Here is an 18,830-nt window from a genome sequence, read left to right as displayed (position 1 = left end):
TGCGCAGTAGAGGCTCTGCGCAGACCGGAAGTGGATGGTTTCCCATTCTGTTTTATTGATTGATTTATTTATAATTGAAAACTTGAAAACATCAAGTCAAAGAATAAATTATGTTCGAATCAAATGATCTGAAATAATAATGATGATAAATAATAAGAGTAAAAAATACAACAAATTAATAATAGATAGATTGATTGATTGATTGATTGATTGATTGATAGATCCCGAAGGAAATTCAATTTTAAATCTTTCAGTTTCACTTGAATTCTTCATAAACTCTAAGAAGAGACTTTAAATTTTGGAAGGCAGTGATCGATGATGCAAAATATCAATACGATAATTTCCCCCAAATGCGTTAAATCAAAAGTAATGAGCGTGTTTTAAAAAAAAACAAATACTCAAGTAAAGTACAGATCTACTTAAAAACTGGAAGTATTTGTACTTTGTTACTTCCCTCCCCTGTTCTGGGATCTCTGTATCTTTTTATCTATTTAAAACCGGTCACCACAATTTAATCCTAGAAGAAAAACAAATCCTTCGGAGAACATGAACTTATTTATAGATATTGATTTTATAAATGAGTTTTTTTTTAGTCAGAGAACACAAAGCAGTTATATTTTTGTTTTATTTCGATCAACTCGGAAAGACAATTTTGTCAATGATATTTATTCGTCTTCAGACGCTGGCCTCCAGACGACACGACAGCCTTGATCTCCAGAGCAGACTCAGTTCAGTGAGGTCCACACAGTCCCAGCAGAACCTTCTGATAATGTCCCTTAGTGTCATTCTGTAAAACAAAGTGTGGTCAGATGAAACACACTGAAAAAGACTTTTCTTTACTTTAATTAGTTTGAAAGTGAAAAATTAAAAACGTTCAGTAAAAACGTGATTCTTCATATCTTCTGACCAGTATATGTTCCTGTAGGCTGATGTTGTACATGGCCCTGTATTCCTCCACAATCTTCTTCAGGTCGATCTCGGAGCGACTGACCAGCACCCTGATCAGAGTGTCCTCACATGTGCCGTGGCCCTGAGACGACAGAGCAGAACCTCCAGGTATGAACACGTCGACTACACGTCGACTACACACTATGTTGGTCATGACAGAGGGGACACGTTCATACACACCTCCATGGCCTTGTGGAGCTTCTCAGCGAAGAACGCCGGTTTGTTCCAGGCACATTTCACTGAACGTGACACAGACAGAAAGTGATCAGACACACGCGGCGCAGTGGACCAGTGGGAAGTCTCTGCTCGAGTCCCTCAGTGACGCATGTTCACGTCAGCAAAGATGTGATGGTGTCATTCTTACCGATGTCAATGAGACAGTCTTCGATGTCTCCTTTCAGCTCCAACAACAGGGCCTTAGGGAGGGAGAGGTCACTGACAGAGGCGTACTCCTCGAACGCTAACGGGTAAACACACAAACACGTGTTTATGTGTAAATGCTGCAGATGTGACACAGAAACCAGATGTGTCTTCAAACAAGTGTTTCAAAAACAGTCTTTAGCTGAGATGAAGGGATGCGTGCAGACGTCTCAAATACAAAAGATGACAAACAACAGTTTTACAGTCAGAAGGTGGTTGTTGTGGAAATTGTTGAAGTGCAACAACAGCTTTAAACAGAGGAGAACCAGATGTGAAGCTGTGTTCAGGACATCCAGGTCGTTGTCTTGATTCATATACTTATTAATGTGTACTTTATTCAGCTTGACGTGTGAAATGTGTGAGAATGATTGAAGAAATATAATAACAATTTTAATTTCCCCTTTAAAATGAGCAAACCACAGACTCACTGGAGGAATTTTTAAAAAGTTGAACTCAAGAAACATCACATCCCCGGTGAAGGTAAGAATCTTCTTACACTGCTGGGTGTGTTCCACCTGTGACATGGATGAGAGAGGTTCCACCGGTTCGTCCAGATGTGTGTGTGTGTGTGTGTGTGTGTGTTGTGTTGATGAGTGAAACCAGCTGAAGCGTTTCAAACACTCACTCTTGGAGAGCTGCGGCCCGTTCCTCGTGGTCAGGATTTCGATGAAGGAGGACACGTTGATTCCTTTGGTGTTTTCACCGGCTTCAAACAGAGTCTGCACAGAGAATCAGTCACAGTCAACTTCTTAACCTCCGAATGACAGTTTCCTTCATCACCACAAACACACACACTTTAGTTGGTTCAAAGCCACGCCCTCATTTGTGTGTTTTCATTGTGAAATCTCTGCAGACAGAACAAAGACGTCGGAGAGAACTTGTGTCTTCGGGGGATTTGTTGTTTCACCTCTGCGTCCTCTTCGGCCAGCCCCATGTTGACTTCATTGCTCTCGTCTTTGTTTGCTCTCAACATGGCCAGAAGAGCCTCGGTGAAGTCGCCGCTGGTCTCGTCTTTAATAACGTCTTCCAGCTCTTCTCCGTACTCTGAGGGAACAGCAGCGTTTCAGCACAAAGAACAACAAACTCTGCAGGAAAATAATGACACAACCACAGTGGCTGTTGACAGTGATAACAAGCGGGCGATTACAGAGACGCACAGTCTGGGAATTCAGTCTTATTACACTGTGTGTCAGGAACGTGTTACATGATATGTGAAAAGCTTTCAGGACCAACTGACACAAACATCGAACCTGCTTTAAAAACACTCTTGAGCTCTCGAATCTCTTGGTTTGACCTCGTCGCCAGAACCTCCACCAGGACGTCCTCATCTGTCCCAAACCTCTGATGGAAAACCAGAAGGAGGAGAGGAGATTTTAAAAAAGCAAGCAAGAGAAATTTGTTTTTTATAGGATATTAAGCTTCGTACAATAATTCAAAATATTAGTAACAGAACTTATACAGTCGCTGTCACTCGTGAAGTCAAATCAGAGAAGAATTCACTGTTTGAATGTTTGAAATATTCTCCTGCATCCTGATCTTTACCTTTGTGGCCTTCCTGATCAGGTAGGCGTCAAACTGAGCCGGCGTCATGAGCAGAGCCAGAGAAACGTCCTCCAGATCTGAGCGGAGAGCCGACTTCAGAGCTTTATCCAGCTTCTGCAACAGATGAAGACGCGAGGGGACGGTCGATCATTAAAATGTGAGTAAAGCTGAACTGTAGATCAGTTAAAAAGACGTCGTTAAGATATCTCCAAATATTCAGCCAGGAAACTTTTAAGTGATCAAGAATGAGGAATATCCACCGTGAATGTTGTAGCTGGGCGTAACTGTTTTATAATGTATGAATTTGAATGCTCGTTTATAAGAGGAGGATTTTATTATTTCCCTCCAAAGTAGTACAGTCATGCTTGAAACTGAAATAAGTGTGAAAGTGAAAAAATGAAAATTGCATTTGCAGCTTTAATTCTAATGCAGTGGACTTTTTGAGGGAGCCTGTTTGAGTTGCAAATCTATAAATGCTAAGTTTGTTTCTGTAACTAAATGAATGGTTTGAATAATGGTAATATAATGGAAACAGTAAATTTCTCACATTCCCAGTGGACGCTTCATAAACAGCCTGGATCTTCTGCCTCTGCTCGTTGTTCCTCCTCACCAGGACGGCAATGATCACATCCTCATCCACTCCTGCAACGGACAAATGAGTTTGTACATTTCATTATCATACAAAGACGTCATTCAGTTTGCTTTAGAGGAATAGAAGCATAAAAACATCACAAAGGAAAGAAGACCAGTTTTTAAACTACGCACAGAAAAAACCAACACACCCACCTTTACTCTCGATGGCACTGTTGAGAACTGAGGCGTCGCTGCTGGCGCTGAAGTTCGGATACGGAGTGACTGTTCCATAATACTTAGGCTTGGGTTTACCCTTCACCTGAAACAACATACAGCAACATTCAGCTGCAGAACATCAGGAATTCAAAAACGCCAGTTTCATCACGAGTCAGAGACAGTGTCGAGACTTCCACAGTATTCCTTAAAACAGGCCTCCTCGTGTCTGCTTGTTCCCACAGGTGATGTTTCACTCACTTTGACGGTGTCCTTGTCAGGGTTCCTGTCGTGGATGATATCTTTGAAGAACCTCTTGAAGATGGACATCTTTACTCAGCTGGGAGGACAAACAGGAGGTTAAGGTGATTTAAAACAGTCTCTATTTTCGTGTTTGAAAAATCAGAGAGCCTCACCCTGCCGCTGGAGATCGTCCTCACGGATCAGTTTAAAACTCGCTCTGCAGCGTCTCCACCCAATTCTGTGCAGGTGATTTTGAGGCAGGTTCATTTTACACCTGCCGGCGTGAACCAGCCAATCGTCTGCCAGCTCTCGACATTCCTGCAGGTTGACGGGTCTGAGGCTTGGACACATCTGACTGGTTGGGTGACATGTGATGGAAATGTGCAGGTGATTCACCCTGTGGCCAAACTACTTATTATTCTCTCAGAAACACAGCAAACAGTGTCAGTTGAGATAAAGGCGACTGTGGCTCATGATTTAAAACCTCTGGTGAAGTAAACTCACATAAATACTGACTCGACACGACGGAGCCACATTTTTCTCCTGGGCTGCAACTACTGCAGGTCAAACATGACTGATATGGGTTTAAAAGAGGAAATACATATTTGTTTTGTGGATTTAGAAAGAAACAAGTTCTGTAATCGCTCTGTCTTTGCTCCTGAGATACTTGATGTGGGTAGTCATCAGGTTTAGATTATATTTGTTCATCAAGATCCCTGGGAAATATGTGAAAATGCAAAAAAAATGTCATGTAAATCTGTTCAGACGTTTTTTGCGTAATCCTGCAAACAAACCAACAGACAGGGATGAAAAGATTTAAAACTTTACTGCAGAGTCAGAATCTTAAATCACAAAGTCAACGTGAGAGAAATTTTAAAAAACGCCTCAGATGAGCTGGAGGTCAGCGAGAGGTCAGACGTGACCACGCTGTGTTTACATACGATACAGGAACAAACTGAGGTGAGATCATGAGGCCGATGTTTTCCAAATCATCTGAACAGAACAGGATGAAATTATGCTTTAACATTTCCTTTTGGTTTAGTGAGTGTGGACACGAACAATCATTGTTTCCTGCTTTTGATGAGCTCAAAGCTAAATGAGAAAAACTGTCTCTATCGTCCATCAAACAAACATATTGAAGTCTGCTCCTGTGGGTTTTTACAACGTTTTCCTGATGTGATGATTTCAGAAGCAGAACACATCCTGCAGGGCCGTGGATTTTCTTATCTCGGAGGGGCCCCTCTCCCGCGGCCCCGGCCTGGCCCCGGCATCTGCCCCGCTCCTCTGGGCCCCGGAGGCCGACTCACTGGCCTCTGAGCGTTGGGGTTGGGTGATGCCAGAGCCACGTCTCTCTGCAGGTTGACTGCTTTGCCGGGTTTCGTCTTGGTCGGCTTTGCTTCAGGCTCTGGAGGTTTTTCTGTTTAGATGGAGAATAATGTTTAGACATCAGTGTTTCCGTTCACAGAGGTTGTCAGACGAAGTTTTTGCGGAGTTGACTGACCAGGCTCCGGTGGAGGAGCGGGGGGGGCGAGGGAGTGGTTGGGCAGCAGGTCCTCCAGGTCTTTCATGACCTGATTGGTGCTGTCTGTGTTGTTCCTCCGATTCTTCTCCTCGTCCCGAGCCTGGACGGAGAAAGGAGAGAGAGGTGGAGAACAGATGTGTTAAACATCGACAGTATATTTATCCATGTGATTCCATCGTCTCCCTCCACGTGTTTCTACATTGTGTGTTTACCATCTGCATCTTCTTCTTCAGCTCCATGTTGGAGTTCATGTAGGCCTCAGACACTGAGTTCAGGTAGTAGATGGCCAGTCTGTGCAGGAGAGATGAAACGTTTATTACTTGCAAACAATCAAACAATCTGTAAACTTGCATGTGTGTGTGTGTGTGTGTGATGCTGTGTCTCCTCCACACTCACACCATGAGTAGCACAGCTGGAATGATGAGGCCCGGGTTGGCTGCGTAGCTGAAGAGCGTCCCCATGAAGGCGGGCAGGTCCAGGTCGATGGTCTCCATGATCACGTCAAACATCTTTGCCTTCCCACTGCAGACGTCAACGCGGTCAAGTACGAGCGTGTCTTCTTCATGCATCGTGTTTACAAGTGTGAGTCGTTACCTGAAGGGTCCGCAGTCAAACGAGGGCGGCAGGGTCATGATGGTGTAGACCACCGGGAGCAGACTGAGGAAGAGGATGAGGAGCAGCAGACCCATGTAGAAGTTGTTGGACTTGGAGGCCTTGAAGACTCTCTCGTGGGGGACGTTGGTCGCCATCACGGCCCAACACTGGTAGTACATGGAGCTGAGGAGGCGGAGCACGTTGATGCCGACCAGCCCGGGAGCGTAGAAAGCGCCCATCCTAAAAGCATCGAATCGTGCGATCAGATGTCGAGACACAAATCTTTAGATGTTAAAACTTTCCTTTTGTTTGAATTGAATTGAGGTCAATGCAGAGAATTTAAAATCAGTGTACTACTTCTTAACATCGACCTTTTGATATAACAATATACCGGAACACTGTAAAAAGTGTGTTTGAATAATGTAGTTAAAGGAGAAAAGGTTTTTCCTTCCTCTGTGTTCTGTAGGTTAGTGTTTGTTAATATTCGTAACACATCTTTTCAAGTAAAAACACTAATTCAATTAAAAAACGAATTAAAATATATTTCGATTCAACCTGAATATGTGTCCTTTAAAACATTTGAATATGAAGCACGTTACAGTTCAACGTGAAATGATGTAACACATCTTCATGTTACATATAATTGGTGATAGTCAGTCTTATTCAAAATGTTGTTCATGATGCAGAGCGGCTCCATTGCAACCTGAAGCCTTCACTGGATATCATGTGATATCAGCGATACCAGATACATGCAGCAACACACACCCATGCATGTCGACTCACACACACACACACTGGACCCGTGGTCACACTCGTGAGCTTGTTGGTTATAGAAATAAAGTTTTCACCAGATCATCCCTTGATTGAAAACTAATCCGAGAACATTTCCACTGATGTCGAACTCTCCATACGACGGCTGCAGGTGAAGAGAGACAGTGAATTAAATAATTCTTTAAGAACAACAAAGATTTTTCTCTGTTGGAAAACTTCCATTTCAGTTGTCTGCACATGAAGTTTATATATGAAACTCACAAATCCAGCCTCCAGGTCCCAGCACCAGCAGTAGTTCAGGAAGCGGACGATGACGGCTCTGGCAAAGTCTCCAATAAGAATAGTGAGGTAGGTCACCTGGATGTCCGACACCGTCAGCTTCACAAACTCCTAACGACAGCAGAGAGGTGAGTTCTGGATTTATCTTGAATCACCTTCAATAACAATACTGTCACTAACTTTTATTTTCCAAACTTTTTATTTTCATTACAATGCCGACGGCAGTTTCCCAGCAGGGTCCTCTGATGACATCAGAAGGATCCATGGGAGGAGGAGTGACCTCAGAGTCGTTGATCAGACGTGTGAAGTTGGCGTAGTATTCCTTCATGGCCCAGATGGAGGCGTTCTTAATGGACTGCTCTTCTTCCAGCTACAGAGGCACAAAGAAGAAAAGGTCATTTTTAAGCGAATGATTATGATCATCCCTGAAAAGTGGACATAACAATTAAGAAGAATCAGATACACACGGAATCAGACCTTGGTGTTGACCTCATCGAACAGAGCGAACAGGAAGGTGTAGAGGTTTCCCAGGAAGAGGGCGAAGATGCGTCCCAGCTGCCACTTGAGGGCGATTCGAGGATGGTAGTCCTCCAGCTCAGCGATGGTCTCAAACAGAGGAGGACACACGAGACCCAGCAGAGACATGATGATCTCCAACTGGACCAGAACAGGAACACAGTGAAAATCAAATAATGTCCAATAATGATTTATCTGCATTTATTTCTCTTTTATTTATTTTCATGTTTGTTTTCCTTTCCCTGGACACTGATCAGCATTAATCACGTGTGCCTATAGAGGGCGCTGTTTTATTAGTCGTATTTATCAATCTGTTGCACAGAAATCACGATGTAGCAGCAGCTAATAACTATTACTTCACTCTTAGTCGTCGTCAGTAGTTCCCATGTCAGCGGCGTCTCATTACCTCGTTCTTCTCGTACCAGCTGAGGTCGGTCCTGGAAGCAAACTCCTGAGACCTCTTCACCACAAAGTAGATGAGGTACCCGCTGCCGCCGAGGCTGCAGAGGATCATGAAGTTAGCCAGGACCCTGAGGAACCTCCGCAGGTGGATGTTCTCATCCTTCTGGTTCTCCTGCTCGTCCACTATCGACTCCTGTTCTTGGCAGATAACGGGAACAGGGAGGATTCACAATCAGCGGGGGGGAAACGAATCTGTCGTCGAGGTGAACTTCTGAAAATAAAGTTCACGAGGATGTTTGCACATATTTGTGTCTGGTTATCGGTTGCCAGGGTTACCTTGAAGCTGGTGGTGATGGAGGCGTATTTGTTGTCGGCGGTCTCTGCGTTGCCGATGAGGTAATCCCAGCTGGTGAACATCTTCCAGGCAAACGTGAACTCTCCTTCCTCCCCGTCTCCACCACCGACGTCAGCGTTCTTGGCCATTCTGGAAAAATAAATAAACATAAGGTCCACATATGGACACATGGACGGATGGAGATAGATCTGTTAATCCTGTGATGTCACGTTAAAGAATCTATGTTAGATTAAATCAAATTGATGGCAAAATACAATTAGATTAAAATAATGAAAACGTATAGAACATTATGTCAGGGACAGGTGAAGGAGGCTGTTTGAGAAGTTTCTTTTGCAGACTCACGTGCGAATCACGACCATCAGGCTGTAGCCGAAGGTGCCGATCCCGACCATGAGATAGGACAGAGGCAGCCGGAACTTCAGCAAACCGATCGTCCTCTGGTTGTTGTAAAATCCGTAAAACAGGACCGAGTATTTGCAGTAGCCCTGAGAAAAGAAGACGTTTCTCTTTCTCATCAGGGTCGGTTTGTATAACGTAGATGTGCTGCCATGTTAGCGAGGATGTTTAAAATTTGAAAAGGTTGTATTCAAGTGTTCCTCACATTGAAGTCCATGAGGACGGAGTAGTCCTGAGCGGTGGGCTGCTCTGCTCTGGGGACAGTTTTCCTGGGAATCGAACCATAGGGAAGCCCCATCAGAACCTGCAAAACAAAAACATTGATGTGTAGAGTTGTGAGTAGAGTATATTTTTCTTATTTTGAAAAATGCGACATGAAAGATTTTTTCGTTTTTAGAACCACATCACTTCACCTCGGGGATGACCACCAGTCCGAAAGTGAAGCCGAACAGGACGAGGTTCATGCCGTACATCCAACGCAGGAAGATGAAGTAAGACGCCACCGAGGACCCAAAGTGACCTGAGGACATTGAGAGGACGTTTTTTGGACTCAACATATGTCCACAAGCTGTCACTGCTCCTCAGGTTAACAATCCAGCTGTGCTTACTTTCCACCTCCTTGATCTTCCTCTCCCACGGGATACAGGCCGTCCTGAAATTCTCAAAATCCCTTTGAAACTTGATCCATTTCTGAGATTTCAAAAACAAAGAGATGGTCAATTTGAAGAGACGGAGACGAAACGGACACAAGAAACTAATGGGTTTGTTCCTCACCTTTGTCATCATCACTTTGTAGGCGTACCACTTCCTCCCTTTTCCTTTCCCCAGAGCGCCTTCAAACTTATCCACAAATTGTTGAGCCTCCCTGTGAAGAGACAAACTCTCGATTCTTTTACTCCGTTCGCAATAAGACGCAGAGGTCGACCGATATATAAGTATCTGCGTTCCCATTTGCTGATACACCCTGATTTGAAAAATATTACAAATGTGCATTTTATGTTATGTAGGACAATGTAGTCATTCAAGTTTTATCTGTGGAAGAATCAAATCGTATTTGTACTCTCGGCATCGACCCTCAAACATCCAATTCGCTCGGGCTCTGATAAGAAGTGTGACGGGAACATTTCCCAGCTGAAGTTCAGAGAAGAATCTGCGTCGCATTTTAGAAACCTCATGTAAAATTCAAAGCAGCAGATTACCTCAGGTGCGTGAGGCGCCGCTTCATCCTCCACGGCTTATTCCTGATGGTGGCGATCAGTTTCTTTTTCTCCTCCACCTCCTCCATCAGTCGGCCCATCTCGCCCTCTGACATGGACTCCTCCTCGTCGGAGTCAGAGCTGGAGTCGGATGAGCTGGAGGAGGAGAGATGGAGGATGGGTGGAGGAGGAAGTTTGAGAGGAAAAGGTTTCTGAGTCAAGATGCTTCTCTGTGAGGATTCATATATTAAATCATTAGTGGAAATAATAAATCATTAAACTGATCGGATTCTTAAAGAGAAACATTCTCACAGGTAATTTTCCTTTCTGTCTCCTACCTGTCGTCCTTTTTCTTCTTCTTCTTCTTCTTGTCCTTGTCATCATCCTTGTCCTTCCCCTTGTCCTTCCCCTTGTCCTTCCCTTTGGCGTCCCCCTTCTTACCTTTACTCTCCTCCTCCTTCCCTCCTTTCCTCCCTCCTCCCTTCTTTCCCTTCTTTCCTTTCCCCTCATCACTATCCTCCTCATCGCTGTCCTGAGCTTTGCCTCCTCTTCTCTTATTGGCTGCTCCTCCTCGTTTCCTCTTGGGGGCTTCGTCCTCGCTGTCGTCCTCATCATCATCGCCCCCGCCGCCGCGTTTCTTGGCAGGCTTCCTCCTGTTTGCACCTTTTCGTCCCCTGGGAGCTTCATCTTCCTCCTCGTCTTCTTCGTCCTCGCTGGCTGGTTTTTTGCCTCGGCCTCTTCCCTTTGCACCTCCTCTTCCGGCCGCCTGCCTTCTGTTCCCTCTCCTCTGGGTGGCGCCATCTGCATCAAGACAGAATAAAACGCACCGAGCACCTCATTGTAATCTTAGTGTAGAATTCGAACTTTGACTTAAGTCCTGCTGTGACATGTTCATTATTTATCCACTCACCGTCACTGTCACTCAAATCTCCATCGACCTCGATCCCGACTGCAAGAACACGAACAAAACAACGAAATTAACACTGAACAGAATCCGAACGTTTCCATTTACAACCGCAACAATAATTATTATACTATAAAATTAATTTTAAACTCAAAATGTAATTGTCTTCAACAATTCTCAAAATGTCTCGGTAGGATGGAAACTTTCCATCGGCTTCATAACAAATGATCCAACTTTAGTTTCAGGAACTCAACAGTAGACAGAAGACGTGACAATAGAAAACGTATGTGTTGGCATCATGGCTCAGTTTCACCATTTAATTCACCATAAAATGTCAATTAGTCCAACTCAAATTATAATTAATTAATATAAACAAAATAAACTTAACTTTAGATCTTCAACTCACCGTCGTCCATTTTAACCTCCTCACTTTTTCTTGGCATGATGAAGGACGGGTAATAAAAAAGTCTGTGTCCTCCGCAGCGTTGGATCCGTCTGCCTCTGGTTCTCGTCTCCCTCGGCTCCTCGCCAGCGTCCAACTCAGGTATCTGACGGTGGCGTAACTATGACGACAGCTGCTGCATGTGACCCGCTCTCTACAGGTGCTGTTTGAAAGGTGCAGTAAATTAAATAATGGAGAGCAGAGGGGATTCCACAGAGGAGGGTCGAGCAGGAGGTGGGATATTTTATTATAATGAAGAAGATGTGGAGTTTTCCTGTGGTTCATGTCAGGATCAAACCGATTCTTCAGTGACACTCTGCTGCTTTGCTTTTCCTAAATGAGCAAAGAAACACTTTATCTCAAACGCTGAAACACTCTCACTCGTCTGGTTATTGGAGACGACACACACACAGACACACACACACACATGCAGGAGAAGACCAGACAGCCTTAAGATTTAATGAAGGTTTAGGTTTCTGTGTGCAGGCCTCATTAGGCGAGCAGTAAATACCCTGAGATGACCTTAAAGCTGCAGAATTGAATTTGATCTTTCATGTTTTGTTGGTTTCGGAGGTGATCAGTAGAAATGTGGCAGGTCGGTGAGTCAGGCGGCCTGAAGCACAGACTGACAGCTGCTCCCTGTGTGTGTGTGTGTGTGTGTGTGTGTTGTGCAGAACTGGAAACTGTGCAAAGAAGCTCCTCATTAAATAATAAGAGAACAGCTCACTTTTCACGTCCAAAATGATTCTATTACACGGTTGTCGGTTCCTGCAGGTGAGATATGGATCACATCCATTCAGACGCAGTGCACACACGCCTCCTCCTTTCATTTTGGGGGATGTCTGGTTGCTCTGTGGGGGGGAGGGGGGGTTATGGATTCTTTCTGTTTCTCATTTTTTGTTTTGTTTTTACACCCCCCTCCACACACACACACACACACCCCATCCAGATCTCAGCCAAAAACTGAATTAACAATATCCAGGTTCGTGTCTGTTGTTTTAAACAGTTTCATACTTTTCTAAATTGCTCGATATCCACAAGAAGTTAATGTTCCTTAGTCACTTGTGTGTGGATGTTACGCCCCCTAGTGGTTTATCACCAACATGAACGTTGAAAAGAGAAATTCTTCTGTGTATCAACACATTTCGATCTTCTGCAGCATGACGGTGGTACTGAAAGAATTCATTATACTTGAAAATGCATCTGAGAGGCCATTATTTATTTACGTGAGAATGATCTGAAATTTTTGAGTTTGTGTCTTTGTAAACCTGAAATTTGACGTCATACAAAAACTGTTTTCGACCGTAAAAGCTGAATTCATCTTCATCCTCATCTGTAAACATCAGTGTCAGACTCTGTGAGGTCACAGTCTGGAGAATTTCACACCACAAACTCTTTCCTGCCTTGAAGTTACAGTCAGATGATCGCAGTGTCTTTATGAAACCTCCCCACTCACAAACACTTATATTTAGACCAATAGAAAGATCAGATAAAGATAAGATCGTTTTCAGCCTCCGTTGGTCTGACCGTCCATCAGCCACAGTGTCACACATTCTTTGCACATTCATTGTCCCCAGAGGGTGAATCCTACTTTACTGATCCCCTGACTCAACCCTAAGTTATCCTTTCACGCATCTACAGATATATTTTACGGCACACGATACGATCTATGATGTATCAGACCCCCCCGAGGAAACAGTCGTTCTCTTAGTCACCAGGTTGGATGTGGGAGAAATGGGCAGGGGGTGAACATCAGGTGTAATCGGTCCCAAAAATGGAAGGATGTGTGGGGAGGCTCCCAGACCAGAGTCCTCAGAGGACCTTCAGAGGTCTGATGCTTCTGTCTCCAGGGCTGTGAGCAGAGTTACGAGAGGAGGAGGAGGATGTAAGGAAATGAGGAAAAAATATTTTCAGATTTTCTTTCTCAAGCTGAGAATTCATACTGAATTTCTCATGAGTCTGAATTTGACTGCATTTGGTTTTGGAGTAAATTTCTAAAAAAAAAGGAAGTAAAATCGTGACAATTTGAGAACCATACTTTACTACTAACATGTGCTGCTCTGTGTTCCTATAACTGAGTCTTAAAATACATATGTAAAAAGATGACATGAATACAGAGATCTGCATCAACATTTAATGGGTTCTTCTCAGGCTTAGGGCCCCCTCCCCCACCAGGTTTGGTGGAAATTGGTTTGGTTATTTCTGTGTAATCCTGCTGACAAACAAACCCGGGTGAAAGTATAACCTTCTTAGTGGTTAAGATTATTTGGGGAACCACTTCTACTAATCTTCTGAGAGAGGCTGAGAGCCGTGTTCCACCATGTGCCTCTCGGGCTGATCAATGAGTTCACTCTGTGTGTGTGTGTGTGTGTGTGTGTGTGTGTGTGTCATAACGTGACCTGAGGCCATGCTCGCTGCAGCAGATCCTGTTTCTCGAGTCACATGGAAACTGACAGACAGCAGTTTTAACTTTTACTGAGAGACACTGTTAAGAAGCTTTGCATGAAAACTTCAAATGAAGAGTCTGGATCGTGTAATTTTGAACATAATTTATTTACATCATACAATTTATTCTGAACTAATGGAAGATTATGCACACTGCAGTATATAAATAAAGATGTTTGTACAAACTTGCATAACTAAAGGATAAAAAAAAAAAACACACACACACACGAAGCAGCCAGACCAAAAATCAAAAACGGAAAATTATTAATAACCTACGTCCACAAATCTCACAAGTCACCGCGACACACAACCACTCCGCCTCATACGAAACTCACACACCAGCCGACGACATCTACTCCCACAAACACACACGTCTTGTGTTTGTCACACGGCACGCAGCAGTCCAACACTCCCCATGTGGTGAATTTGTCAGCTCACATTAAAAACAGAAAAAAACATTCAATAGTGAAGTAAAAAAAAAAAAATTATTAGTGGAGCTAAACATTTCCAAAGGCAAATATTAATACAAGTGTAGGCTACTTGTCACACAACAACACACAGCGTACAAATCACTTTTCTGGAAAACAACAGAACAAAAGAAAGAAAAAAAAAACGTTTGACATGTGACTTCAGTGGATGGTTTCAAAAAGCAGAAATCTGTGTGTCCGCCCTCCCCGAGCAAATCACAGCTTTCAGTCCATTAACGGCAGGAGAAAAAGAAATTCACTGCAAAACTACGTCAAGATCCTGCAGAAGGGAAGAAGATGAGCCAGCGAGAAAATGCTAGCCACAAAGTCTCTTTTTTTTTTTTAAGTCACAGGCGAGTCGGACAGGACGGGATTCCGGCAGCACAGAGAAGCGTTTTCACTTTGATAATAACTTACCAGGAGAGTCTGACCAAGTCAGGAGCGTTTAACTCTGATCTCAAGTGGAGGCTCCAAAAAAAAAAACAACCAGAAAGAAAGAGGCAAATATCCATTTTGCTACTCAAGCCAGCAGAGAGCAAGCGCTGGTCCAATCAGCCGACAGCAGTAACAGTCAAGAGTCCAAACGAAAGCCTGAATGTGTCCGGACGCAGAGTTCCAGTGATCTCAGCAGGATCACGACACAGACCGGACAGATGGCAACAGCGATTTTTCTAAAGGGCAACAACTTTTTCTTCAGCAGCCTCGCTCAGTCACTTCTCATAAATCGAACTCCCACCCACACCTAATTCTCACACACAATATTTGCTTGTTCAATACAATCCTTCAAAACTGTTCGACTCACACACCCCGACAGAGAACAAAGCTGAAAATATACGTGAACTTCCATGCACGGGGAGGAAATGTCCTGAATGTGTAACAAACCAGAAAAGAACGGATCCTTCAGTGAGAAGGTTGGGCTCAAGTCTTTTTTTTTTTTCTCTCTTTTCTTTTATCCGATCGCTCCCAGTTTTCAAAAGAAGTCAAACAGAGTCTTCCTCATATTCTCTGGATCTTGTCAGCGACGACCACGGGGTTCTCTTTGCGAATCTTGGCGGCAGCTTCGGCTTTGTAGTCGTACGGACAGTTGTGCTTGTCGGAGTATCGGTGAAGTCCACAAAACAGATTCCCACAGCGGCAGTCGAAACCTGAAAAGCCACAGCAGAGGAGTCCAATCAATAACAAGGACACACACACGACTGCCAAACAATCACTCAGTCCAGACACCCTGAAGCTGTGGTGAGTGGCGGACTGTCTCATCCTAATGACAATGAATCCTGTGTCTGTGACAGCTCTCACCTGTGAGGCCGACCTTTTTACGGCACATAAAGCAGCGATTCTTCTTGGGTTTCGGGGGCTCGGGGGATTTGGACTCGTCACTGCCAGCAGTGGACGGGTGGGAGGATGAGACTGTGGGCTGACTCACCACTGGAGACACACAAGAAACACACATGACTCAGGTGCTGTAAACAGGAAAGCCTCCTTGTGTATGTGAGTAAAAGAGCAGATCAAACTGTTGTAAAATGTAATACTGAAAGACAGAGGTTTTTCAAAGTTATACATTTACATTATGAAATGTTTTGGACACATACAGTATGTTCATACAATATTTGTCCAGGTACTTTAAATGCAATATTTCCAAAAAGTCTTAAAGTTGAGTCTTACTCACATTTACAACTTTGTGTCCAATGGCCAAGTCACAGTCAGCAATATATAAGTAAAAGGTATCTCAGTATAAACCAAATTTGTATTGACAGTGAAAACAAAAGCTAAACTGGAGAGTTTGATTTCCTGTATGACACAGCTCTCAATTAACTATTACATTAATGTATGTAATTCACTGGAGGAACCAACCTGGCTCTATGAGCTCTGTTTTACTCCCCGATGCTCCTTTCTCCTCACAGGAGAGACTCATCTCCGTCATCTGCTGTGTCATAGAAATGGCCGACGACACCCCACTGCGAAGCATAAATGGAATAAAATTCAGAATAGCTATATAAGAGGAAAGTAAATGAATTAAATGATAATAATAATCATATCTTCAGCTATACACCATCAAACGAGTATCTCACCTGAGAGCCTCGGCGGCGACGGCCTCAGCGGAGGCAGCGGCCTCGGCTGCCTCCTCTGCGGCAGCGACCGCGGCGGCTGCAGCATTGTTCAAGGTGGCCTCTAACCTCTGGATGGCAGACGCCTCAGCTGAGGGGCCACTGCTGCTGCCTGAGGGAGGAGATTTCACCACATGTTACAGTCAGACACGGGGGCAGTGCAGCTGCAGACAGAGGTCACGACTTTTCTCCTACGTGCCCAAGGAAACTAGAAAACAACCTGACAGACACAGCAGGTCTTACCCACAGAACTCAAAGAACTGACTCCTCCATTGTTCTGTCTTGACAGGTGTTCCTTGTGGCACACAGAGCACATGCCATTTGTCCTAGGGTTGCCATAGAAACCACAGCCAGTGGCACAGAGCATAGGAACTGGGCTCTGATTGGTCTCCTGGGCCATAGTGATGTGTGCCGCCTAGTGAGCTGACCTGGAGACACAAACAAACATGCACGCTGCAACGATGAGTGTTTGTGTTGGTGCAACCACAGGAAGTAAATCAGACTTCAATAAAAACAAGCTCCAGATTTAATTAACTTTGCAGCATGAGATGAAACCTTGCACATCATCCTCAAAAGACCAGTGAGCTGGGAAATAAGAAAATTCTGTTAAAAAAATGATGGTCAAGTCTATATTTGAAGATTGTTAACAATTTCTTGCCCGGGGCAGCAGAGAAATATTGATGCTGCAAAAAACAGGATGAGCATTGGTTAGAAGGATTGAACGACATCACTGGGCCCTGCAGTAAGTACGACTCTGTGCTGTCATAACACAGAAGTGTTACTTCTCCCTTAGCTGTGATGGTTGACGCTGTCACATCAGCATGTTCTGATTCCAGTGAAGCTGCAGAGGCTTCCAGCACTGCAGCTTCACGCGTGTGTGTGTGTGTGTGTGTGTGTGTGTGTGTGTGTGTGTGTGTGTGTGCCCACAGACTGCAGAGCTGCAGACTCACATGGATCTGTGCGTGGTGGCTTTGCTCTGTCACAGGGAAGCAATGTGACACTGATCTCACGAGTTACCTCAACACAGCCAGGCTATAAACAGGGTTATTTTTAGAGGAGCTGCAGGGTCGGAGCTGGGATCCTGCAAATATTTGTATCCTCATCTGGGGGGGGGGGGGGGGGGGGGGGCATGTTTGTTTTTTGTTTCATTCATCCCAGCAGGGAGAGAACACACCGTCATGAACAGATTGTGAGATCATTCAACACAACACCTGTAGATCTCACGTTTCTTTTTTCTGCACCTAAACAAAAGATCAAACTCGCTCCCTGGTGCCAACATGTCGTGTACACTTGTAGCATGCTAACGTCACCCCGAGGCTACATGACATCGACTTCACTTCCAGTCATGACTTCATCTATAAAGTTCCTGCAACAATAAAATATCCTGCGTCTCCGCTGCGGTGAGTTATCTGGAGCTTCCTGGAAAACACTGGGCCACAGCCGTGTCACTCCCACAAATCCACTGAGTCATGCTAGCAGGCTAATGGTGACTCCTAGCTTGTGTTTCCTCCAAAAAAAAAGACTACAACACGACTCCGGGCGGCGCGGACATTAAACCCCGTGAATCAGGTTACACGAGTGTTTTCAAAGCGAACAGACAAAACAACTTTACTTCGAATCGACGCGCGGTTTGGACCAGTAGCTCGCATGCTAACGACTGCTAGCCACAACAACCGTGTGAGCGGATTCTCGTGATCTGCGCTAATGATAGCATGCTAGTAGGTGTTAGCTTCGGCAGAAAACTGTCGCCCCTGCTATGTCTGCTCTTTGTTTTTTCTGTCCGCTACAACCGGATCACTGAAGTTGACGTGAGCTAACAACAAAGAGCTTTTACGAAGATCAAATCCGGAGATAAGTGCGTTTATTACAGCGGCTTCGTGCTAATAGCTGTTCGTGCTAAAGTGTTGATTTTAACCATAAACGTACCAACAACACGAGCATGTCTCCAGGTGTGTGTCTGTTCCGAGGATTAAAGGAGCATTAAAGTGCCGATCGTGATTTTTATTCACTTTCTTGTGTTGTTAACAATTCATCTTCGGGAAGCTAACCAAGCTAGCTGTTGTGGTTCTTGATTTGCAACCTCGCAGTTGGTTGAGAGAAAAAAAAACTTTTCGGCGACACGTGTCGGCGTAATGGGTTCATTTCTTTCGATTCACGCTACTTCTGCGATCGCACATTAAAGTGGAACAAGGGACTTCAACTTTTCACTTCAGAAAACTTGTGCTAGCCGTCGATGTTCCAGTGGAGCTCGTGAACTCACCTTCCTGTGTCAGAGAAACGTGCTGATTTCCTCCAAACTCGGTGCTTCGAGGAGATTTCCGTGTGGAGCGGTGGGATCGGACTCACTAGGGCCGTCTAGGTGCGTTGTTTCTGCCTCTTCAGGCCGCTCGGGCTCCGCTGGATGTTTTCACAAACGTCCTCTGACGATGAGCTGCAGACTGTTGAGGAAACATCCTGCACATCCGGAGACGCTCCACGGACCCCAACTGCGCATGCG

At 44.5% G+C, this 18,830-nt stretch overlaps 3 protein-coding genes across 3 annotated transcripts; all 3 read right to left on the bottom strand.

The window, feature by feature from the left end:
- Positions 1-611: 611 nt before the first annotated feature.
- Positions 612-4,249, bottom strand: LOC109644881 (annexin A1-like). Its single transcript, XM_020110346.2, has 12 exons — positions 4,113-4,249; positions 3,958-4,036; positions 3,697-3,802; positions 3,458-3,552; positions 2,911-3,024; positions 2,619-2,709; positions 2,276-2,412; positions 1,994-2,087; positions 1,313-1,408; positions 1,129-1,187; positions 908-1,030; positions 612-787 (listed from the first exon to the last, which is right to left on the bottom strand). The coding sequence occupies exons 2-12, from the start codon at positions 4,024-4,026 to the stop codon at positions 731-733; spliced, it is 1,041 nt and encodes a 346-aa protein (XP_019965905.1). The 5' UTR covers positions 4,027-4,036; positions 4,113-4,249; the 3' UTR covers positions 612-730.
- Positions 4,250-4,747: 498 nt separating this feature from the next.
- On the bottom strand, positions 4,748-12,064 carry tmc2a (transmembrane channel-like 2a). Its single transcript, XM_020111316.2, has 20 exons — positions 11,281-12,064; positions 10,881-10,919; positions 10,309-10,771; positions 9,974-10,126; positions 9,549-9,639; positions 9,383-9,464; positions 9,188-9,294; positions 8,980-9,078; positions 8,721-8,863; positions 8,360-8,507; positions 8,028-8,216; positions 7,583-7,762; positions 7,317-7,475; positions 7,088-7,216; positions 6,904-6,971; positions 6,056-6,295; positions 5,858-5,983; positions 5,674-5,752; positions 5,441-5,561; positions 4,748-5,356 (listed from the first exon to the last, which is right to left on the bottom strand). Exons 1-20 carry the CDS (start codon positions 11,315-11,317, stop codon positions 5,163-5,165), a joined length of 2,847 nt encoding a protein of 948 aa, XP_019966875.2. The 5' UTR covers positions 11,318-12,064; the 3' UTR covers positions 4,748-5,162.
- A 1,786-nt stretch (positions 12,065-13,850) lies between these two features.
- LOC109646714 (AN1-type zinc finger protein 5-like) lies at positions 13,851-18,731 on the bottom strand. Its single transcript, XM_069513636.1, has 6 exons — positions 18,594-18,731; positions 16,577-16,761; positions 16,298-16,445; positions 16,080-16,183; positions 15,525-15,653; positions 13,851-15,373 (listed from the first exon to the last, which is right to left on the bottom strand). Exons 2-6 carry the CDS (start codon positions 16,731-16,733, stop codon positions 15,225-15,227), a joined length of 687 nt encoding a protein of 228 aa, XP_069369737.1. The 5' UTR covers positions 16,734-16,761; positions 18,594-18,731; the 3' UTR covers positions 13,851-15,224.
- Positions 18,732-18,830: the final 99 nt, after the last annotated feature.

Source organism: Paralichthys olivaceus, chromosome 18 (genome assembly GCF_024713975.1).
Source record: "Paralichthys olivaceus isolate ysfri-2021 chromosome 18, ASM2471397v2, whole genome shotgun sequence".
Lineage (NCBI taxonomy): Eukaryota > Metazoa > Chordata > Actinopteri > Pleuronectiformes > Paralichthyidae > Paralichthys > Paralichthys olivaceus.
Note: the sequence above shows the minus strand (reverse complement) of the source record. Positions and strands in the feature narration are given on the sequence as shown.

Bases quoted from the DNA above. Each gene is read 5' to 3' on its own strand.
- LOC109644881 (XM_020110346.2), bottom strand. From the start codon at position 4,026: ATGTCCATCTTCAAGAGGTTCTTCAAAGATATCATCCACGACAGGAAC. The intron at 2,710-2,910 runs GTAAAGATCAGG...GTTTTCCATCAG, and splicing joins TGATCAGGAAGGCCACAAAG to AGGTTTGGGACAGATGAGGA. The intron at 1,188-1,312 runs GTAAGAATGACA...TGTCACGTTCAG, and splicing joins AGACTGTCTCATTGACATCG to TGAAATGTGCCTGGAACAAA.
- tmc2a (XM_020111316.2), bottom strand. From the start codon at position 11,317: ATGCCAAGAAAAAGTGAGGAGGTTAAAATGGACGACG. The intron at 9,295-9,382 runs GTAAGCACAGCT...CAATGTCCTCAG, and splicing joins GAAGATCAAGGAGGTGGAAA to GTCACTTTGGGTCCTCGGTG. The intron at 8,508-8,720 runs GTGAGTCTGCAA...TTATTTTTCCAG, and splicing joins CTGATGGTCGTGATTCGCAC to AATGGCCAAGAACGCTGACG.
- LOC109646714 (XM_069513636.1), bottom strand. From the start codon at position 16,733: ATGGCCCAGGAGACCAATCAGAGCCCAGTTCCTATGCTCTGTGCCACT. The intron at 15,654-16,079 runs GTTGGTTCCTCC...GTGTGTCTCCAG, and splicing joins AACAGAGCTCATAGAGCCAG to TGGTGAGTCAGCCCACAGTC. The intron at 15,374-15,524 runs GTGAGAGCTGTC...GTGGCTTTTCAG, and splicing joins TAAAAAGGTCGGCCTCACAG to GTTTCGACTGCCGCTGTGGG.